The 24,238-nt window shown below is 43.8% G+C and overlaps 1 protein-coding gene across 1 annotated transcript in view; it reads right to left on the bottom strand.

The window, feature by feature from the left end:
* PRKCQ (protein kinase C theta) overlaps positions 1 to 24,238 on the bottom strand; it is a 63,757-nt gene that overhangs the window by 16,456 nt on the left and 23,063 nt on the right. Inside the window, exons 5-14 of the mRNA XM_075081663.1 lie at positions 21,337 to 21,536; positions 19,468 to 19,528; positions 17,605 to 17,767; positions 16,975 to 17,006; positions 16,797 to 16,882; positions 15,608 to 15,737; positions 14,799 to 14,908; positions 13,598 to 13,721; positions 11,455 to 11,630; positions 9,060 to 9,233 (exon numbers count right to left, since the gene is read on the bottom strand). Of these exons, the coding sequence (XP_074937764.1) occupies positions 9,060 to 9,233; positions 11,455 to 11,630; positions 13,598 to 13,721; positions 14,799 to 14,908; positions 15,608 to 15,737; positions 16,797 to 16,882; positions 16,975 to 17,006; positions 17,605 to 17,767; positions 19,468 to 19,528; positions 21,337 to 21,536 (1,256 nt within the window). The remainder of the gene's footprint in view (positions 1 to 9,059; positions 9,234 to 11,454; positions 11,631 to 13,597; positions 13,722 to 14,798; positions 14,909 to 15,607; positions 15,738 to 16,796; positions 16,883 to 16,974; positions 17,007 to 17,604; positions 17,768 to 19,467; positions 19,529 to 21,336; positions 21,537 to 24,238) is intronic.

Below are 24,238 nucleotides of genomic sequence, written 5' to 3'. Positions count from 1 at the left end.
TAAGCCCGTACTCATGCTCTCCGCTCTGATTTGTATAAACAGCATTAGCAACATTGCAAATCCACTTAATAACCAGCTGGTGCCATTGATTTTTACCAGTAGACCTCAAGGCTCACTAGAAGGAGACGAGTGGCTCTACAGTGCCTGTATAACAGAAGGACAGATGGACAAGCTTCCTTGTGGAAGAGGCAGAAGTAAAGCCCAGGTCTCCTCTGGTCCCCAGTCCGGTGCATTATCAATCCAGTGGAGTGATCTCAAGCTGGTGTTACCTGCATTCCTGCACATCTTTTGTGGAGGCACATGGGTCTGACCTTTTCAGGTTATCAGAGACTGGACAGATGCTGTAGCCTATTTTAAGCACACGCTTGATTTTAAGCCTGGGAGCTGCTCTATTAAGTAAGGCAGGATGTTACTTGCTGGTGGGAAGATTCTTGAATTAATTGTATTTCTGGATGCCCATTGAGCACTTGCACGTTGGAGAAGACTGGAAAAAGATCCAGTCCTTGCCCTCAATTGCATGCAACCAGCAGCCATTCCACCAGGGCAGTGGAAAACTCTCCTCCTGATACATAGAAAGGATGGGGGAATCTCCGTTGGATAAAGAGCAGAACAGGTGATCAGGGTTTCCTTGCCAACCCTGGATGTACACATTGATCCTCTTGCAGCTTCACAAGCCATAACTTCAACACCAGGCCCTCAGAAGCTGGAAGCTGATTCAGACCAATCTCTTCCACACTGAATTGTACCCACAAAGCAGGAGGGATGCCTTTTGCTGGAAGAAGAGTATCTGTGCAAGAAGATATGCTCCCAGTTTAAACTTCTGTTTCAGGAATCTCAGCTTTTTGCATAATTCATGGATAAAACAAAATGGATGCAGTATTTTTTTTTCTCAAAAGCCTCTCTGTTCTGTAGACATCTGAAGTCAGTCATCTCCAGGCTATGTTAAAATCTATGAATATTTTCCCTTTGTTGCATATTGCCCATCACAATATTTTTTTTTGGGGGGGAAACATGGTTCTTTTTACTTGTACGTTTAATAGTCAAAGTAAGATAAGATCTAATGTAAAAATCTCTGGCAGCAAGCCAATATCTGGTTATTTTTAAAAAACCAACAGTGCTTGTTCCTTTCAAATAACAGCTGTCTGCTCTAATTTGAGCAATTTCTTTAGCCAGATCCTTTCAATTACAGTACTCTTATTTAAATGGATGTCTGGCTGGAAACCCCACCTGTCATCCAACAAGCACAGGGCCAGATCTGGCCTCCCAGGGAAAGAAAACAAACCAAATGGGTGCAGGTTTTTGGTCTGAAGGTTTTGCATCTGTAGAGGTCTGTGCACATAAGTCAGTTTAAGCAAGTAAATAGGCCAAATGGCCATGGGTAATTTAGTATAGAAATGCATAAACCTTGGAAACAATGTGAGCTCAGGAACCCATTCAGGGAAACACTTGAACGGATGGTCTTTGTGAGGGTGCACAGGGATGTGATGAGGTTTAGCTAACAACAGCCCAGCAGCCGCATGTAGCACACCAGGACAGAAGAAATCTCATGGGTCTTCAAATGGGCCAGACTCAGCTTCAGTGGACTCGGAAGGAGAAAACCCCTGGGCTTCCCTGGAAAGTTGACTGGGTTTGGCTATACCTTATCACGCATCTTTAAGCATACTTGAAGTCCATGTTTTTCCAGCAGTTGTGCTCTGCTTGCTCATGGATTTGAGCAACCATCTGATGCACCTATCTAATGGAACCAGGGACTCGAAACTGGGGACTCTGGCAGCATCCTTCTGCCATCTGAGGAAAGAAAAGGTGGACAACCTCTCAGATTAATTGGTATCCAAAGATCATTATATGAACCCAGTTGCTCGGCTGTCTAAAGCTATGAAGCTGGAGACTACAACCTTGACTTAGGCATGATTAATACTGAAGTTCATGGTCTACCATGTCCTACAGAGTGGTACATAAGTGCTGTTGAAAAGAAAGACGGAATCATTCTGAGTTTTCTGCTCTGAGACCTGGAATTTCCTCTTGCTTCTTACAAAGATCAGTTGCCTGGAATGCCCATGGAGAAAAATTGCTTGAGATCAACCCTAAGTACATCATTATGAGTAGCAAGATGTAACCAAGCAGTGCAAGCTGCAGCAAATTATTGGAGATAGCTTCCTAAGCCTGAGATCTACAGAGCTGTAGATCTCAGATTTTAACGTGTTGTTAAAAATGGGAAGCGTCAAAACCCATGTTTGAAACCACTGAAAACTCAACAGTGTGGTAGAGGTCAAAGGGTTAGAACAGCACGGAGGCCATGTTTGCAGTCAGCCTCTGACCTACACTTCCTTTTGTCCTGGGAAAGTGATCTGATGGCTGCTGTTTGTTACTGCCAGGCTCTGAAGCCTGGCAGCACCTGCAGCAGGCGAGAGGTGGGGAAGCGGGTGTTTCTCAAGATGTGGCAGCTGGGATGGCATGACAGTGTCATGCCCTTATCCCCTATCATGGTCCTATCTCAGGGATGCTAAGCAAACAAACAGGAACGCTGTTCCTCCGTGATGAGACCTATACAGCTCTGAAGGAGGCTTGAGAAGGGCCCCTCACCTTCACCCTGTCTGCTCTGCAGACAGATGGCAGACAACTTGCTGACCTCCTGTGAGAACATCCTCAGGCAGCAAACACTGAAGTCATACTTCTGGTCATGGTTCCAGACTTGCACAACAGAACAGAACAGAACAAATCTGGTCTCTCAGCAGAGTTGGGGCCATCTTTTACAAAAGAGCTCAAGGAAGACTGTAAAGGCGTTTCCTGAACTCAGCAATGGACACTTCCCCAGGATAGTTGACACTAGTTGTCCTGTGGATGTCCACATATATCAGCCATTCCCTACTTCTAGATCATCTTCCAGGGGCCTTCTCCATTGTAGCAGAGGGAACATGAGAACCCCCTCAGCGGGAGGACAGAACGCCGCTCCTACAGCAGACAGAACCGTACAACATGATGTTGTACAACACACAGTCACTTAATGGTGCTCATCCTGCACACAACATAACATGGTTCCTTAGGCAACTCAGTCCTGCCGGGTGCTGAAAGACTTGATTACTGCAAGAATGCAGTTTCTTGCCCTATCAGTCCCTCAGTGCCTGTGCTGAGCTGAGCTCCTCTGCAGAGCCACCTGCTCCCTCTGCCTCTCCAGGACATGGCAGGGATGGAGTTAAACCAACCTGCTTCTGTTCTGCATGCTACTGCTGTGAGAATGAATAGTCACTATCAGAGATGCTTTCAACTTTATAAACAATGAGTATAAAGCAGGCAGCATTTAAATTGATCTTTTTTGAAGGTACATCCTATAACAGGCTCTTAAAATCCTCAAACCAGCTGGAAGCCCTCCAGAGCACTTTTCTGCAGAGATTTTCAGATTTTGTTTTCTTTGCATTTGAAAGCGCTTGCATACAAATACACAATTTAACACCATTTACTGAAGAGCAAAATTTCTTCTTCCCAGGGCTTCCAGGAGCATGAATATCAGAATAATTAATGCTGCAGGACAGTGTGGTTTTACCATTATTTAGAGCAGTTACCCTTGCAAATGGCTGCATGTGGAGAAGGCTCCACAATGCACAGTAAGTAACATAACCCCACTGCATGCCCATTGAATTAGGTTGGCCCTTGCCAAGAGAAAGGTTTGACACCATGCAATTCCTGCAGCTGATTCTTGTCTTACATTTTCAGGCAGCTCAGCCCAGCCCAGTCTAGGTGCTCCCCCATGCTTTGGATTTATTTCATGGGATAGATGGGAGCCAAAGGCCTGTCAGCCCTTCTCCACCACGCCGCTCAGTGGGTGTTGCAGTCCCATCACAGCATCCCATCCAGTGGGAAAGCAAGCAATGCACCCACACCTCACTCTGTCTACTCCCATGACGAACAGCTATCGCAGGGTCACTCACTGCTAGTAGGTGACCTTAGGAGGTATTAACATTGTTATTTGTACCATCTGGGCATGAGCAAAGACAATTATTTACAGATTAAAGCAACCCCAGGTTTAATTTTGTCCTCTGGTTTAAAGACTTGTTTTTTTTTTTTCCCCTGGTGTAATATCAGTCTATCTTCTGGAGATGGCAGCATTTCTTACAGCTGTCAAATAGTCCAGTCGCTGATCTCATGATTTATTTTTTGTTCTAATATTCACACTGTCAGCATTTTTGACTGCATGTTTAACTGCTCGTTTGGGATGCCTAGCTTTGTGTGCCCATCTACTTGGTACAAAGCGTATGATATATTTATACACATATATAAAAACACATACATGTACATAAAGGTGCAGACATGGCTGACAATAGCTCCTTTCACGTGAGTCCTGAGATCCCAGGATGCTTCCTCACAGCTCAGAGCAGGCAGAGTACATCACTCACAGTGGTAAACTGAGTTACTGTCAGCCCTGTCTTGCAAGAGAAAGTGGCTTCCCCTATCAGTATTGTGTGGGATCTTGGAAAGAGTCTACTCTTCCGAAGGTTAGGAAAAAAATTCTGTGAAAATTTTGGGAAATCCTCAGACCAAAAACTGAACACAAAGTCATCAAATTTATGAAATATAAATATTTTATCAGGTAAAAAATAAGGGGGGAAAAAGTAATGTCTGTATTTTAAGACATCAACTGTTTTTCAGGTCAAAGAGCAGCTACATTGCAGACATTTAGAAATCTCAGGCAAAGCTGAATATATGTCAGGCTGATCTTCCTCAGAGCTGGACAACAGGAAGGCAAATAGAATATGTATATTTAATATGTCGATCATCTATCACTTAAAAAAAACTATGCTTGTGAGCTGGCTGCCTCTTTTTCTTGCCAACACACTCCACTTGTTCATACCACATGGACTGACACCACCTAAAAGTGTCTTGTTAAAGACCTCATATTTTTGATGTTACAATTACAGCTGCTCACACCTTCTCTGGCAGAATCTTTTTGAAATCCCAAAGCTCTGCTGAGATGCTGCTATTTCTACTGAACCATGTTGAAATTTTGGCCAGGATTGAGGGAGACCTTGCCAGTTTTCCCTCCTGCTGGTTGCAAGAGGTAAAATCCCCAAAGCTTCCTTAGGCTTCCCAATTCTTCCCCAGCTTTCCCATCAGCTGGCTAAAATTTGGCAACTAGCCTTGAATCAGACGTTTCTCAGCTGACTTATCCCCCCGAAAATACTAGGAGGATGGAGGAGGAATGAAGCTTGAAGCTTCAAGATCGTGTCTCCCAAATGGCTGAACACCAAGGCATGGGATGGGTTGTGCAAAGTGAAAATCACTTTGTCGCCCTGTACTCTCTTCCTTACCCTTCCCTCCTGGTCAACACCAAAAACTGGTTGCTGGCTAGAAAGATATCTGGCCTGACCTCATCGGACACCTCCTCCTGTGACCAAGATTTTTGTTGTGCTTTTAATTTAGTCTGTCCAATATTTTGTTGTGCGTCAGTGGTTCAGCAGTGTTGGAAGTCAAGGCTTATAACCTCGCCTTCCTGCTGAATGGCTTCTCCTGCAATGCATCAGCATCCTGCAGCCATGCTGTGGTCAGAGAGGATCCTGTATTGCCTGGGGAGGGCATGCGGGCCTGATCCAGGGCAGCTCAGAAGGTCCGTGGCACAGCCAGGCAATGGACATCGAATGAGTGTGAAATAAGCTTGTGCCACCTACATGCTCTGATTCGGGTCAAATAATTCAGCCCTGTCCCTCTAATAGCAAGACAAAGATAGAAGAAAACTGAAATTGCCCTTGGAAAATTTCGCAGGAATTACAGTTTCCTCTGACGAGATATTTGAATGAGAAATCTTCTAAAAATATTCATGGAAAACACTTCAGAGCCCAGAATTTTTAAATTAGGATCACCGTCCTTATTTACAATCCTTTTCCCCTTCCTGCCAATGTAAAAGGTTTTAAAGTCAGTATTACGCACACTAAAAGAACAGAGCATGTGAAAATGGCTCACCACCAGGACCCTGAAAAGATATAATAGATTAGTAAAGCAGAAGAGAAATGTTTCTGTAACATTTCCTTTTAAATTGCAAAAAAGATTACTTCTCTTTTGGGTTGAATCAGTCTTCTGTGTTGCTTTTTTGTGCTACAAGCCAAAACACCTAAGGACTTAATTTGCATTTCGGTAAAGGGTGTGAATAAAAATTTGGTCAGTGAAGTAAAGAAACAGAAACAACAGTGACTTTCAAAAACGGAAAGCCTATTTTTATCACAGGAGATCAGTGAAATGCAAAAAGAAGAATAAAACATAAGCACTGGGATGCTAGTCACTGTTGTGGGATTACTAATTTTGGGATTTCACAGAATTATAAACATGTTTTTCCTCCTCTTTAACATAACAGTGTCCCTTTAAATCTAATACAACAGAATAGCTCTCTGAGCTTGTTGTTAAAATTCACACCATATAATTATGTCAGCTGAATATCTGGATGCAAAGATTACTGCAGTAAAATAAAACAGTCAAGTTCAAAAACAGAGTGGGAAAAACCCCCACGCATTTGAATTTTTTCTCATGTAGCAAAACAGAACAAGTATTCTGAGTTTAGAAAGCACTGGTCATTCAGCCTCCGCAGGAATAAAAGTGAGCATTAGGTGCCTGGTGCCTACAAAAACCTGTCTGAAGGGCTGTCAAGCTTTATATATGTTAGCATTCACTGACTACCTGGGTTGAGGCCAGGAAGAAACCCACTGCAGAGCTCAGAGAACTGCCAACAGATCATATGACTTTTTTTCGCTCTGGAGATACGGGGACTACTGAGGTTCTTGTTTCAGTGTAGGAATATCCCTGTTTTTACTGTTCTTTGCAGAGGCGCTCAGTACCTGAAGCAGCTCAGAAGCCTTGCGAGTCAAAGCATTAGAGATTCAGGACGGCATTGACACATGCATTTCTGTTTTAAACTAGTTATCTATCCAGTGAAACCTTAAAAAAATTTCCATTTTTCAATTGAAAATGCAAGTTTTCAATATTAAAGTCCAGAGAGGGACTACATAGCAGTGCCCTGGCTTCTAAAATGATTGCTCTAAAAGATATTACAACTGAACCATGCTGTCCTTTGAGCCGTGAAAGACAGTCCATGACTTGTCACAGCTCTCCTGCTCTGAATGACTTTCATGCATTGAGCCATCACCACTTGGCTTGCAAAGGTCAGAGGAGAAAATCATAAGCTAGAAATCAATCACATCCCAGAGCTTCTTTGGCCTGGGCAGCCACATTCCAGCTTCTGTATCTGTGAACCTGAGGGCAAAACGCCCTCAAATAATCAAAATATCAAATAATTTTAAGGTGGCAATGTTGACATGGGATGATGTAGATTCCTTCTATATGTTAACAGGGCACTACCGTGACATTGCCCATGAGACAGTGTAGGAAAGGAGCACTTGGGTTTTTGAGCCTGGCACCTACAGATTTTTCAGGCACTCATTGCTTTTCCATCCTGCAGGTTTTCCTTGCCTCAGCCACAGCCGGAAGCACAGCCCCCCCCACCCCCTAAATGGTCAGTAAATCCCATCTGCCTCCTGGCATGACTCTGTTTGGTCTCTCATCTTTTTGCTGTGGTCTCATGAGGGAAGTGGACACTTGCGTGCATGCGCTGCCTGAAACCAGAGCAGCAGACTGCCACCGCTGTATCCATCCTGAACCTGGCCTCCAGCTTCCAGGCCAGGGCTGGACCACAGACAACGCGGTTCTGCTGCTGCATGCAAGTCAACCTCTCCTGGAGTTACAGGCAGCACAAGCAGCTCTCCCTGGAGTACAAGCTCCCTTGTAGAGATGTGACTGTTGTGAATATTTTGTCTTTTTAATTAAGTCTCGATTTTCTTTGCTTTTGGAGTTGGGTCATTTATATTTTCCTCTGAAACCTAGCCCCAAAAAATGGGAAGTAATTCCTTTCCTCTCCAGGCAAGGATCCATTCCCAGGATGTGCTGACAGTTCTGAAGGGGTTAAACATGAATGCCTGGGGTTAGTGTCACATCGCCTACAGCAATTCGCAGACATTCCCTGTTATAAATTTAATCTGTCTTTAAACAGGTGCCGCATCCCACGGGTGACTAGGATATACTGCGGAGGTTATATTTGTTTCTCCTGACCCTGCAGAAGCAAAAAGCCTCTTGGTGACAGGTCCTAAACTTACACTGAGCAGTATTTTGTATCACTAAATGCTGGGACTGTGCGGGGACAGGGAGCATCGTAACAAAACACCGAACAGGCAGCCTTGAGAGAATGACTTTCCTTTGAATTTGAGCTTTGAGATAGCAAACACCTCTCAGGAGTGGTTTGGGTAGGTTGGATAGACAAGACAACCTCTCAGATTTCCTTGCATCATTTTTTAGTATGCCTTGTGTGTGCTTTAGTGTTAAGATGATTGGTTGTGGCTGCAGAAAAGGCTCTGGAAAAGCTGGTCAGCTGGTGGTTCGTTGCCATGTAGGGCCATGAAGGTATGTATATTCATTCCTTAAATGTCACTTCAGTTTTGGTTTGGAGTCCTAAGCACGTTTTCAAATGAAGATGCTTTGCGCTGCTACTCTGAACTGTAGCCTTCACCACCAGTGGTCCTGCATGAATTAGGAAGAGTCTGATGCAATTTAAGAGTAAGTGGGGGCAAAAAAAGATTCCCAAAGTGAATGACAGCATGCTTATTCTCCATAGCCAGATTTTCTTTAGTTTGCTTTGATGCAGGCTAGTCACTGCATCGTACCTCTTCATGGACCAAGAGGTTCAGATAACACCAGTTTGGGCACATCTGTACCCTGGCTGTGGATGTGGCCTCTGCACACAGCCCAGGGTACCAGGACACAGATTTTAATAGAGGGTCTCTGCACAGCCACCTCAGTCAGTCTTGGATGCCAAAATCCTCAAATGGACCTCCAGGTTAATGTGATGAAGGCAGATGAAATTCCTAGGGCCATTTTCCAAGTGGTTAACCTGAAGATCCCTTCCTTTAGTACCACCTCATGTCCAAGCTATTCCCTAGGATCGAGGAGACTTGAATACTTCAATAAGTATCTGCACCTCAGCAAAACATCCTCAGCCTGTGGAGGAAGGTGACAGATCCTTGTCTTACCTTGGTCTGGAACGTACAGAAGACATGAGTGAGGAATGGGTGCTCCCAAGCTAAGGAGAGGACTCTCTTCTCCACCATTGTACATTCAACATCATCATCCATCAGCACCACATCCTTCTTCAGGGCTTTCACGGCAAAATACTGGTCTGTGCTCTTCAGCTCGGCGAGGAACACCTAAGGTGGAAACAGCTGCTCAGAAAGAACGATGCTTTTCTCGGAGCTGGCAGCACTGTCGTGTGAGGATGGGGGCTGAGCTCTGGGGGATTCACCACGATAGACCTTAAAAAAGCTGATGTTTAAGGCCCAATTCTGCCATTAAGACTTTGTAGACTTTGAGTTTGTTCCCCACACCCAGAATAGTTTTATGAAGCTGAACCCTGGAGAAGGATGAGAAAGTCTTGGCGATTACAAGAGCAGGGTCTGCATGCCTGTATGGACAGGACATTTCAGAGAGCCAAACACTTCTTATAACAGAAACCATCTTTATGCAAATGCTCATAAGATACATTTCCTGTTTTCTGACTTCAAATAACAAAACATAGAATATTGCTTTGTCAACATGTGAAATGCAAATGCCCTGCCCCAGATCCTCAGCAGGTGTAAACGGATGTCCACCAGTAGTTAAACTGATCTATGTCAAATGTCACTTTCTCCCCTTCCTCCCAGTTAGCAGGAGGCCTGAGCAAACAGGCTGGGTCCCCTGTGCTTCTACAGGACTTCTCTCAGAAGAGCAAAACGCATCCCAGAGGAGTTAGGACCTCCATCTGTTTTTATGGGCAGGGTAAATGAGACACAGAGCAGCAAAGAAGGGTTTTCTGGAGACCGCAGAGCAAAGAAGTCTCCGCTGGAAGGCAGTGCCAGTCCTGATCTTTACGCTAACAGCCTGTCAACAGTGTTTCCCACAGACTGAATAAGTATATAAGGCTCATCAAAGAGGTCTTTGAAGTACTCTACCAGACACTATTTACTGAGTAAGCTCAGACACGTTTTAGCCCTGACAAAAGTTTTATTTACCCTTTTGGCTACTAGTGCTTTTCACTTTGTAGCACTAGACAGAGAGTAGAGCTTAGAGCCTCCCTCTGTCTCTGCAGTGAATGACCAGAAATGCTAACAGTGCTGATGCTGCAGGCACCCTTTTTACCCTTGTTTTAGTGCAGGGCACTTTTTTCCTGGGGAAACTGGGGGAACGCAGTTCATTTGTGACTTGTGTTGTGACTTCCAAGGTGCAGGTAGGCAATGCTAGACCTCATGCAGAGGGGGCTTCTTCACAGGTCTGGCCCTCAACCTCCTGGTCCATGCAGAGCTGGAGAGTCCCCTCATGCACTGAGATCTGCACACCCCGTCCCCTCTATGGGGAAGTGAATCTCACTCCAAGCCAATAAGGGCACCAGGAACAACACCTACACAGGAAACTTGTGGGTGAAGTTTGTTGCAGAAGGGCATGAAATAGCCCATCCTCTCCACACCCATGCATGGTGTGTTGCAGAGAGATGCAGATGCTTGCAGGCTTGCAGAGTCCATGTTAGCACAGGGCACTGATGCAGGGTATAGAATCTGCTTCAGTGGGCGTATTCAAGGCTTGGCTAAACAAACCCCTGAGCAACCTCATCTGATTAGATCTGTTTTGAGCAGCAGGTTGGATTAGATGACCTCCAGAGGTCCCTTCCAATATGTTTCTATGACATGTACGCTCTTGAGTCCGGGTTAGTCTGGGCTGTGGATTTTGGGGTATTCTGGCTTAGCTCTAGCTGAGATGCCTCAGCTCTGCTTCCCATGCAAACTGTAGACATGCCAAGTATGTTTGAGTACGGAAAGCCAACGCAGCAAATATTTCACCAGTTTAAGACTTGGCTGCAGCAATTTCTCCAGCTCACTTAGGAGGCAAAAAGCAGCCCTTCTTTAAGGCACAGTTTTCACCCTGGAAAGATATGGGATCTGAGCAATGTGATACATAATAATACTCATTCTCCTTATTGGCTGTGAAAATACAATGGTGAGTTCCGCTGAAATTGCTTCATGCAGCTATATGCTGGCACTGAATAACATGAGTCCCCTTTCAGGGGACATCTGCAAGAAGGAAGAACAATCCACAATTCAAGATTAATGAATCCCCTGAAAACAGGTGGTTCTCGTTTCATAAGTACAAATTCTTGGCTGTTGCAAAATTTGCTTTATGCTCAAGCACAGATTGGAGCTGGGAAAGAGCAGTTAGCGTTCCCAGCTGGGCACCTGCTGCTCTGGAGAGGGGACGTGATCCACAGTCAACTTTTCAGCTCATGCTTCTGCCTCCCTCTGAGCTTGCTCAGCTAAGCTGGCCTTCAAACCACATGCTATTTAGTGCCATAATAATCAATATGCAGACCTATGCAGCGGTGTCTGGTCCCCTGATGCTTACCTTGCCAAAACTGCCCTTCCCCAGCATCTTGTGCAGGACAAAATCTTCAATGGTTAGTTTTAGCTGCACTTGGTGCTCTTCCTTCTCCCGGGGCTGTTCTCCCAAGTCTGACTCTATTAGAGACTCCCCCTTCACTGTGCCCTCCACCGGAGTCTCCCAGGAGATGCCCTGTGGCTCTGCAACACACATGAAAGCATTCAAATAAACCTTTGGAAATGAGCAGAAAATCCCCAGAACACTTACAGGTTAGAGTTTTTAAAGGGTACTTAAAAAAAATGGAAATGTGGTGGCCACATCCACTAAGTAGATTGGCTCCGCTCCCACGTTGCTTTCTCTCTGGAGGAAATTTTACTCCAGTGTAATTCCACCTTCTTCAGTGGTATTACTCCCACTTTACAAACTCCTTCATCTGTCTTTCTGTTTTATGGTGGCAAAACATGACCAAACCCTTCATACTGGCCACCTGTGTTTTTCATTCCTTCTCACTGGTTGCCATTACGATGTGGTCCCATTTTTTCGAGGCCTTTTCAAGACCCTTGGCAAAGCTAGCATGTGAAAAGATGGGACAGAATTTTCATACTGAATTTTCATACCCTGCTCTGGATATGAAGCTCTGATCAAGTACTCCAGCTGTCCTGGAGTGGAACTATTCAGAGTTTCTTCAACAGAGTATTGGATATTCATGAAGTTCTAAGATATCCTTTCCCTTACTGGATTTATCCCCTGTACTCAAGTGCACATTTGCTGTACTGTCTTACATTGCTGAACAGCAAGAAGAGTACTCAGCAGACAGACCCACAGGTAAACCAGATTTGAATCCATCTGGGGCTTTGCTGATACACATCAGCATAGCCAGTTCTACTTTTAGAAAAGAAAGTAAATAAGTATAGATGGGGACACCATTTATTTCCCCTTGGGGGCCAAAGGGCACTGTCCATTTAGCTCAGATGGTACCAAAACCAGCCTTTGAGGCTCAGCAGCCTGGTGCTGTGCAGTATCAAACCCAAAGCACTGCTATAATGTGGCTCTGCCATGCTTTAACCGGTGCCTTCTGGCATTTTGCTCTAGGTCCAGTTTCCAGGATATTATCTCCACACAGGTAACTTGCACTGAGAAAGTGGATGATGGTGGGGTCTGGGATCTCATCTTGACCTTTGATTAGGGTTGGAGCTGAGAACCCACTGTCCCAGTCCTTGCTAGGTTTAAGTATTGATTCACTTGTACTTTTCTTTTTTTCCCCTCCCCTTTCTGGTAGATGCGTTTCAAAGCTTGTGGGAGGCAGAAAAGCATTGTGCCAATGCCATCATAGGTCTCCTGCAGTTACAAAACAGTTCTTGGAGGGGTACTGTGAACCATGAAGGGAGAGAGGTTCTGAAATGGCCTTTTACGTGGCCAACAGGAGTCTAATGAAAGATGGTGACATTTTTGCTCCTAAGTTCTGTGACTCGAGCACAAAGCAGACAAACAATGAATCCCCCCGGAAACTGTATTTTTTTGTTTTAGGCCACTGAGCCCCCAGTAGCCTTTTCCAAGGTCTTTTAATCAATGCTCTTCCCCAGTCTCTCATTCACCCTCCTAAACGTTTGTTCTTGTAGCACAGTGGGCCGTGACACCTAGATCAGCTCCTGGGTGAACGAAGTGGGGATCTGTCAATGGTTTTCAAAGGTACTGGATGTCAACCCCCACCCAAAAATATGAAATCAGAAAAAGAGTTGGCCATGGTGATTAGAAGGACCAGATTTTACAGTCTACGAGTCCCAAGAAGAGAATAAACAGATTATTGCCAGTGCAGGTATGAGGTGTGCTCAAGTACCGGGTCAGAAGGAGAGTGTAGGGGTTAGCTGAATGAGTGGCGGGGGTGTCTTATGTTATCAGAGGTTGGGATGGCATGGAAAAAGTGCAGGTTTATAGAAAGGAAAGGAACTAGGCTGAGATCTAGGGTATCTGCCATGGCCAAATGATGTGGCTGGGAAGAGCTATTGATATCCTAGGATGAGAAAGGGTATGCCTTGCTCTAGGCTGGAAAGATGCATGAAAAATTCAATGGCTAATAAATTCCCCATCCTTGTCACCTCCACCTAACCATGCAAAAAGAAAAAAAAATTAACAAAGCCTGCTGTCCCATATCACTAGGGGAAACTACCTTTTTTTCCTGTTGTAGATGCTGGCAATGCCTGAAGTGGTGTTGCCTCCTTCACAGGAACTGGGAAGCCAATTTCAAGAGGTCCATCCCTGGAGATCGGCTCAGTGTCACGCTGAGAGCGAGCCTGGATTACAGAAAACAGCAAATGACTTTTGAGCCAAATGTCATGTTCTGAGCTTATGGACACTCTGGCTTCTTGAGCGTGACTGTCACAGAAGCCAAGATCTAGAAGAGGTCTTTGCTTATGAGAAGAGCAACCCTGTACCTAACGTTTAGGGGTTTGATAACCTAGAGGAACCCACAGCCTTCTGTGAGATGTGTTCTGGTGTTAGCAGGACTTTGTACTGCCAATAGAGAGATCCCCTAGAGATCTCCACTAGAGAACCCTATGAGAGGCTACTCAAGAGCTGAGAGGGATCTCAAAAATCTTGATTTTGAACTAGAATCTCTAAATTCTTTTATGGTTTTGGGCTTGTGACAGGCTATTTTTCCTTCTTTTAATTCAATTTTCTGTGTTCAGTGTTGTTTATATGACAGTTGTATCTTGATCCTCTCCCCAAGGCCCAGGCCTCATCATGAGAGTCCATGGTCTGGGGAGTTTCATTCCAAACAGATCAGAGAGTCACAGGACAAACTGCTAAGTCACAAGCACGGAGCAAGGTAGTGACAGCAAAAGGACCCAAACCAAGTTCCTCTCACTCTGCCGTGGACCCTGTTACCCAACCTCAGTGACAAACATAATGTAACTACAACTGTACCGAATCAGAGCAAGAGTCCCTCCAGGTCATGTCCCATCTGCTATGGGGGTCAGCAGACACCAGGTAAAGATATATGAAGAGTACAGGCATGCAAAGTCATCTCCTCAGAATATTCTCCCTATTTCCAGAGATATGCGGCTCAGAGGTTTCCCGATTCCAAGACAGTGCTTTTCTATTATGAGAATCATTCTATTACTCCTGAACAGATTTCTCTTCTGTGAACACTGGAGATGATTGTCACCTCAACCCATGAAAACTTTTGGCCTCCACAAAGTGCTGAGATGAGCTTAACTACCTATTCCATGAAGGACCCATTTCCTAGTCTTTACTTTGAACTTGCTACCCACAGTGCTCCACTGAATGCCCTTATTTCTTGCACTGAAACAAACATTGAATAATTGATCCTCCTTTCTCCAGGTCCCTCAAGGCTTAAAAGTATTTACCTGCTGGGTGCTCTCTATCATTGCCAGAGCTTCAGCCATTAGTTTCTGGTTAACTCCACAAAGGTTTGCTACTTTTGTCTGGCACTTGTGATGGACATTCATGCTACATGCTGAAAGAAAGAACAAGAGATGTCAGGACAACACGGGATAAGTAGGCTGTAAAGGGTTTGACATCAGGTTGGGCAGGAACATGTGCTGCTGTTGGCCAAGGGCAGAGATCAGCCAAGTAAACAGCTCAAAACCTAGGCACCATTTATGTCTCGTGAGATGGCTCTCAGGTCATTTTTTGGTTCTCTATGGAGACAAAGCTTTTATACATCTCCTTCTGGGCAAAAGGTTGCATTTCCACATACATCAGCCTTTGCAGCTACAGGTTACCAAAACTCTACAGTCTAGCAGCTCAGAGACAAACTGTAACCACATAACAGAGTCTCCCCATTGGTATAGGATTATAAAGATGGTGAAGTCTCTTGGGTCTGTCTGACAGTGGAAACAGCATACAAAAGTTGACACTAAAAGTGATTTTGGAAGATCAGCAATGTCACTGAGATGTTCTTTGCCTGTCTGGGAAGCAACTCTTCAGTCTCGTGGATGACATATCTTTCCGTATACTGACAGTTGTCGTCTTCCTTGAAGAATGTTCGTCCTTTAAGGATGGCCCTCCTGAACTCTCCACCACCCTGGATGCCATCTCATACAGGTCTTGTAGAGAAGTGTGATAAATGAGACTTGGCTCTTCAGATTGCAACCCTCTAAAGACATCGGCCCACTCCCATGCTCAGCTCATGCCACATACATCAGGGACTCACCATCACACTTCAGTCCTTGCCGTGCAAGGCCCCAGAGGAGCGTGCCGCAGTGCTCACAGAAAGTCGGGCTCTTGTAGTTGTAGACTTTGAAGCGGTGAGGCACATCGATCTTGAACCGCTCTTTATGGAACTGCAAGAGAAAAGCTGTGTTGGCAATTCATTCCTCTCCACCTCAGCTCCGTTTGGAAAACCAACGGTCCCAAGGCTTGTACCACAGAAGTTGGGATGTCTACTGCCCTGTTATCCTTGAATATGACTACCCAGAAGAAACCATCTATAATTATCATTCAGATATACAAAGCTAAATTTTGATACATAATAACTGTGCAATTCAGTGGGAACTGGGTAATTTAAACCCTGGGCTTGATTTATCTGACCAAATAACTTGCATCTCAGCTATGCACCCAGACTCTCTTAATGCTCAATGGAAAAACAGCAGTACTTCTAAAACGTATTCATTCCATCCTGAAATGAATGTCTACATTTGTTGTCATGAATCAGTCTTTGGAAAAGCTTATTTTTCTTCTTTTAGTTTATAGGGAGTCAAAGGTGAAGACGAAGTTGGATATATATACCCCGGAGATGTCAGAAGACAAATGACACGAATCTCATTTCTAAAGACTGTAAGAGGAGAAGAGGAACTAGAGCAGGACTGGAAGCAAACAGAAGCTCTGGGACACAATTAAGGAAAAAGGAATAGTCCTATCAAGAGTTTAAGTTCCACTTTTGCCCACCAGCAAAGAAGGTTTATAATAAAACTGATATGAGGAAAAAAAAAATGGAGATAGATCTTCCATCAACTGTTTGGAAATCTCAGATGAGACAGAGTAGGATGTTAAAGTACTGCTCTGAAAATTCAGTGTGATGTCCTGCCTAACACCAGGTAGTGAAGAATTTCCTCCAGTAAATCTCCACCTCATGTCCATGACTTCCTTCCGAGCTGTACTTCATACACTAGAAAAATGTCAGTCCTGATTCAGCCACGTCTTATTCAGCAGCTGCATTTGAGTAAATCAGAAGTAGGAGGTAACGAAACCACGGGGAATGTAAAACACAAAGGGCACAGATCAGATCACACAGCCTTAGCTCAGCAGCATGTTTTGCTTCATCAGAAGTTGTTTTACAGCAATGTAGGAGAGATCTGAATGATGCCCAAGTTTTTTAAAAGCAACCAAATGATAATACATACCATTGTTTCTCTGCTATTGACTGCTGATCCTGTACACTTGGCTATTACTTTATCAATGCACTTCTTATGAATGGCAGCATTACATTCTGAAAGAACAAGTGTGTCGTGTTGTTAATAACAATATTTCTTTAGAAAGGATCAAGTAAATAAAGATAGCAACAAAAAAAAAGTTCCTTACGTCTGCATTGATAGCCTTGTTTATTCAGACCCCTGAGAAAAACAGAGAAATGGTTAATTCTGAATTTTCTGAAAGCCTCGACAGAAGAAAGGAGAGCAACATTTATGAAAGGAACAGAATAAAATAGCTTTGCCTTTTATCAGTCTTTATAGAGCTTCTCTAATCTAAATATCTTCGTTCAATCTAACTGTGAGGTGGTTCTCCGTGCTTTTCACAGCCTTTTCAGCACATATTCACATTCTAAATTTCACAATATCCAAATAGCAAACCAGGCTGATGAGACACGTCTGTGCATTTGGCCAAAGGCAAAAATATTTATAAAAAATAAACTCAAAAATGAAGTTGTAATTACAGCTATGAACCACATCCTTGAAGTGATGCAATAACTCTACAAGTAAGATGCCAAGGGTCCAGTCCTGCTGCCTTTACTGACAGCAGGAGTATAGATATTAACCAGAGAGCCATAGAATCATAGAATCATTTACGTTGGAAGAGACCTTTAAGATCGTTGAGTCCAACCATAAACCTCACACTGCCAAGTCCACCAGTAAGCCGTGTCCCTAAGTGACAAATCTACACAAGAGCTGGTCCCTAGGGTTAAATGGGGAAAATGCATCTCTTTTCATTTACCATACAAACTCATGACAGACAGAGCAGAAGGTGGGTTGTGGAAAGAAGGTGGCTGTGAACTCGTGACACTTGACATTATGGATTTTGGCCTGTTTGATGGCTCCCCTGCGCTGGTGCAAGGAGAAAAAGCCTTCAGTCTCACAGTCAGCCAGGTCCTTTGCATCTGGGGGAAAGGAAACAGAAGATTTATTAGGGCACCCTGTCCTGATCAGGCGCCTTGAGAAAATGCAGCTGCCAAAACACTAAGTGACTGAAGCTAATGATTCATGCATGGAAATTAATATTTTTAAGAAATACCATTTTCTGAAACCCACATGAGGCTTGTTTGGATTTTTTTTTTATCTGCCATTCCTACAAGGACACTAAAATGACTTTAAACTTCGGACTCTGAGCTCCCTTGATTATTCATAATGCTGCTTTTGAAATGTAGACTAGAAATTTCCCAAGAAGAGATAATTTGCAGTCAAACATAAAATTCTAACTTTGTATAGCACTGAAGAACCATGCCCTAAGAAAGACGAAATTACATAAAAATTAATAATTATATATGCACAGAAACACACATGTGTTTATATATAGGTGGGTATTTAACTGAATTCTTTGTGTGTGCGTGTACACGTGTGTGTGAGTAAGCACATATGTATATTCCTAGGCTATTCTTTTTCTTGTTTATTTTCCATGCCAGCAACTGCTTTGCTGTTTGCTGGGTCCATGCCATTATTCACAGTTCATATTTAAACTTTCTGGAACAGCAAACAAACCAATTCTGACTACACATGCATATACACATGTGCACTTACATATGTGCTTGTGTGTACAAATCTAGATACGCATACAATATCTCACTCTCGATTTCTGTTTTATTCATGCATTACACAGCAAGTATACATAGGTATTCTGTCAAAACTGGCCCCCTGTGTGATCTGATGCTGATCTTGCTATTTGTAATACAATCACAACTTGTATTTTCTATGCTTTGGCCTCTTTGATATCTGGTAACACACAAGGAGGCAATAATAGTCTATTCTATACTAGGAATGGATGAAGAAAATAGCAGTATGGACATGCTATTAGCTGGTTTTAGTACTTCTATGTTTCTTTAAATGTAAAGTCATTCTAGATACATACACCTTACAGCTTCACCCCACATCTGTGAAAGGCAGGGAGGACTTTGGCATCACAGACAGGAGAATAAGACTGAGCATTTGGATTGCAACCCACTTTCTTTAACAAAGCAAAATTCATTTCACACGGACATTGACATAAATGATGGCGTGTCTCCAGTCCAGGGTGACTAAGCTGCTGCTACGTCCCTGGAGGTCTAGCTGGAGCAGGCATTGGAGCCCACTGAATGACTCAGCTCACCTTGCAGCAGAAACCTGTATTTGATCAGATGAATCACTCTCTAGGCTCTTTTCCTGTTTTGCCTAGATTGCTCTTGATCTTAAAAGACCAACTAACACATGTACTTAGGTGTTGTCAACTGTAAATTGTATCCTAACCTTTACAACTGCGCTATGATGCACACCATGGCGCATACATATATGCGTACATACAAGTAGAATGATTTCAGAGGGAGCTGGCTCTTTATGTATCTATTTTGTCTTACTTAGCGTAATGAGAAAACCTACCATTTTAGTGGTAAAATGGCCAAAAATCTGCCTTGCAAATCACAGAGGAAGAGTCAATCTTCATCCCCACCATACAATAAAAATTGCTTTTCTGGAGTGTTCATTTCAAACTGTTATAATAGTTTCTATGAATAAATCGGTAATAACATAGGCACTGCTTTCAGTGTAGACACCATGTCTCCCCCACACAATCAGAAGTCACATCTATCAATTAACAAATAAAATCACTTGCCACTTATTTCCAGGAAGTATCTTGCATTCATCAGCATTCGGCCTTGAGGTTTCAGTTCTAGCTGGTTGACATAAGTGAAAAACAAGAAAAAAGACCAGTGCAATCATTAAGCAGTCATTCTAAGAAGCAACAATCATTTCAGATGACTCAAGTGATCTCCTTTTCCCAGTGGGAAGTGACAAATGCCAATGAACACTAATTTTTGGGTTGTTCATACCCGTGTCGGGCAACAAGGCAGGGTAGGAGCAACCACAGAGAGAGGAGGCTAGATCACCTCTTATCAAACTCTTGGAGTGGCATGATAAAAGAGATAAATGTGGCTAAATCACAGAAGCCATAGGCAGGTTTTTAGACACCAGCTCAGGACCAGCACTATCTATAGAGAAAACTTGCCATTGCCAGTGGATCCTGCAAGGGGGAAGTGGGATCACCTCAAAAAAACCAGCCAAGTTCAGACAAGATGCTGAAATCTTTTAGATACTTCATTCTGCAAGTCTAACTTCCATTATCATCAACCTGAGTGATGCTACAAGCTTATCCAGGCATTTTTAGGCCTTCCCACTGGACATGGAAACCCCCACCTACCTGAACCTCTGCCCATAGGTGCCTTTGTAAATCTGGATCCACTTGTCAAAGAATAAGACGACCTATATTCAAGGATTTCTTCAGCCTGAGAACCGCAACAGTGTCTTCCCCACCCACCTCCAGCACAGCCTGAGCAAAGTTACCTCTCTTCCTTCCAGGTAAAACAGTGCCCTTGCACAGAAAAGTGAGAAAAATGCTATTCTCTCTCCTCATGACCCTTGTATGATGAGGGACCACCCTCCCCAGGTTGTAACTTGTATCAGGGAGTGAGTGAAGAGAAGAACTCAGGAGCTGCTACCAGGCTGGGACACAACAGGACCAGGGTCTCCCAATCCACTTGACCTCAGGTGTGCTACCCTTGATGCAAGCAAGCAGCACGCCAGACTCTGTGCCCCCTCTCCTCACCAGGTTGCTGCCTCACACAGCTTTGAAGCCTGGGGTTGGAGTCACACTGAGCAGAGCCTTTTGGTTTTCAATTCCAACCCTAAGTATATCCGTTTCTTCCATGTTTTGGGTTAAATGTGCAAATCTCTACCAAATCTTGCTCTCAGGTCCGTTAAGTGACCAACGCTTTCTTGACTTTTCTACTCTCTGCTTAACCCAAGCAGCTTAGCCTGAGAACTGGCTTGAGAAATAAAACGAAAAATTCCAGGAAATCAGTTTCTCTCCAAACGTCTTTCCACTTTATCATTATTCATGGCATCGCTACTGAATACTCCTGTTAAAGACTACTATCAATAACTTTCTTGCTTGGACTACCAGGGAACACAACCTTAACATTTAGTATCCTTATGAAGACTGTTACTTCAAATTTACTCCACTATAACTCCAGTGATTTTAAAGGAGTTCCTCTGACATAACCCTAAAGTCAGGCAGCTGTGAATCAGTTACTTGATATTAAATTTTTAACGCTGTATCCCCAGAGCACAGAAAATAATTCATATTTAGGCACTCATATTACCATTTGTCCCCAGTGGATTTCCTAAGCAAAGATTAACACGTGGGCATGGCTCACCTGAACCAGGATCCTTGCTAACAGAGGGCATATGTTCCAATATAACCGGAGCAGGTAATATAAATGTGACATGCTCTTTTTTTTCTAATACGCATGGAAGTCTTTCCTTCAAGTCATAACCAAGTAGACTCAAAACATTATTCCTTGGACGGCAGCCAGTTCTGGCTGCCCTGCTGGTTACCATCACAGCCTGGCACAGACACAAGGCATTCCCTTCATATCCCGTCGCATCCCCATCACATCCTGCCGGAGAAGATAAAGATGCTCACCCATATCTCTGTCTTCCCATTGCTCTTTTTGCACCTCTCCGCCAGCACCTTGAGTTCTACCGTGGTCTCTGAAACCATTTCGGCACTTTTGTCCTTGACGACGATGTGCATGACCCTGCCGTTGTTGATGTGGGCATCGAAAGTGCTGTTCCAGGGTGGGTACATGGTGGGCTTCTTCTGCACGTACACTTGGCCATTTTCTGTCAACAAGAAGTGGTTTGGAGTGACTGCACTTGCTTCTCATCTGCACTAAGGCCACCACTCTGCAGTCCCTGAGACAGATCTGTGTTATTTATCCACTTTAAGGTCTCTCTCTCCAAGCAGGGTGTGTAATGGATCACGTTAGAGTGTCCTACAAGGTTACTGTGTGAAGTGAAACCGAGGATGGGATTCATCTCACTTAACTTTTGGTGTCTGCAATGCGTATGGCCATATCTGAGCTGTCTGAACATTGGGTCCATTCAGAACCAGTGAAGAGAATATCATCAATATAAATCAATGGAGTTAGGGTGTGTTCATCTGACCAAATGCAGACATCTACCTTAGAAAGATAATTTCCACCCCTGACTCCGTTAACTCTATTGAGTAGACCTCAAATGTAGACTCCGACACCATAGACACCCACTTCTAATCAGCTGAATCTCATCACAGATAACCATCTACATGTATCACCTTTCCCACAGCAATTAAAAATTTGTTTCAATCCCCCCAAATGCTGGATGCACTTTATGATTAATGTTCAGCTGCAGTGCATGTCCAGTCAGTTGCTACATCTCGGCTAACTCAGGGATGTTAATATATGAACTGCAACCACATCCACAGTGGTGTAGATTTTTCAATTGAGCAAACTTTTCCTGCAACTCTTCCTCATGCATTAATTCCTCTTCCTTCACAGCAGACGCATCTTAAAATGGTGAAGGGTATCTCTGAGGCTTAGAATTAGTTTGCAAAGAGTTATTTCTAGGTAATTCTCTTTGAAAAGAGTCTCAGCCAGCTTTATTTATTTCATACAGCCCATTTTATTTCATATAGCCCCGTACAAGGCTTGGACACTTACTAAAAGTAAATTCGATTTCACAGTTACCCTCTGCAAATTTCAAACCCATCAAATGACAGAGCTGGTGGCACAAGAGACTAAAAAGCAATCGTGTGAGCAGCAGACCTACAAATCCTGCCTCCTAAAGACCCTGCTCCTATTTCCAATAAGCTCACCCTTTCTCTCATCCCATCCAGCTGGAAAAGCACATGCAGCCGATGGCCTGGAACATGGCACATGCCACAGAAAATCTTTCCTAGATGGGAGGACTAATTCCTCTGCTCAGCTTTCATTTACACACCTTCAGGACGGATTAAAACTGGTAAACAAGCTCCAAAGTTATTGGAGGCCAGAGAGAAGGAGGAAAAGGGAAACAGTGGCTCCTGATTGTGTAATATTAATCTCTGGAAATGAGAGAACGCTTATTGCAGAGAGAACAAATATCAGGGCACAAGACTACAACAAAAATCTCCCTTCACCACCCCGTACCACTTTCCTATGAAAGGAGAAACACCTGCCAGAGCCACTAGATAGAACTTGGTTGAGAAAGCAGCTTCCTGAGCAAAGGCATGCAGGACCCTGCAACCAATACTGACTTGCTGAAGTGTCACCCCACGACCCAACACCTGGCTCTCACAAAGCGGTTTTGCACTTGGTTCGATCACATAAACCAATCTGAGCTGCAGTCTGCTCTGACCGTAAGCACTGGTCTGCGTTGCAAACTGAGCGGAGATCGTTCCTGCAGCGTAAAATCAATTCTCACCCTCGTCCTGCCCAGTATGACTAGCAGTTGTGCAGCTAAATCTTAAATTTAAATTCAGTTTCCGCAAAGTTTAGAGCACCTCAATCTAAGGTGAATCCATCTCTATCAGCTAAGTGAGGTTGGCTTTTCACATATGCAGATTTAGGCAATCATATACTGATCCCACTGTCTGCAGCCTTAATTCATTCCCTTCAAGCTTGCAAATATATATTCAACGCCCCCTTTCAACAAAAGCAGACAAGACAAGACATACGAATGAGATATAAACTTCCCAGCATCATGGAGAACAGAAATCTCATTAAGGACCCTTATTTATTTGCTACATCAGTGAAACTCCACGGATGTGAGACACAGCACTTGCAAAACAAGTGCTTTTATTTGCGTTGCACTCCTAAACATACGGCTTAAATAAACAAGCCCTGGAATGTGAATGAACTGGCCAATATATGGGATCAGCCAGTCATCCCCGGTGCGTCCCCGCTGACGTCTGTGGAATTCTGCGAGGGATTAAGCTAACCCTGGGTTCCTGAAAAATAAAGTAGCATTTGTCTTTCCCGGGCAGCAGCTCCCACTGTAGCTGGGAGCACTTTTCCTGGAGGCTTGCTGAGCTCAGACATGGAGCAGGGTCTTTCATGAAGCAAATGTCACCAAGACAGGTGGTAAAATGGCACTGGGCCGGGTGGCTCGTGAAGGCAGAAGCCATTTTTAAAAGGCAGATTTTTTTTTACCTCAGGGCTGCCTATGATCTCTGAAATGGCTTTTCTTCAGTAACAAATTGCTATAACACTTTTAACTACATGGAGGTGCTTGGGGATTTTTTTTTTTTGGGCTTTTTTTTTTTTCCAGTTGGTTGGTTTTTTTTTAAGCTTATATCATAAAATACCAGGATCTCTTACACAAAATGAACAAGTGGAAAAAAAAAAAGGTTCCCAATATCTTTCTTGAGCTTCTGAAATTTCTTACGGTGCCATTGTTGTGACACCCTTATGTCCACAGATGATGTGCATTACCCCCAGACCCTTGGGTTCCTCTGTGCCAATGATTCACTCATCATGGCTCGTTGACAAGGGACAGCCTTTAGCATGAATCCAAAGGTAGACTCA

This window comes from Phalacrocorax aristotelis, chromosome 1 (genome assembly GCF_949628215.1).
Source record: "Phalacrocorax aristotelis chromosome 1, bGulAri2.1, whole genome shotgun sequence".
Taxonomy (NCBI): Eukaryota; Metazoa; Chordata; class Aves; order Suliformes; family Phalacrocoracidae; genus Phalacrocorax; species Phalacrocorax aristotelis.
This window is presented reverse-complemented; position numbering and strand designations above follow the sequence as displayed.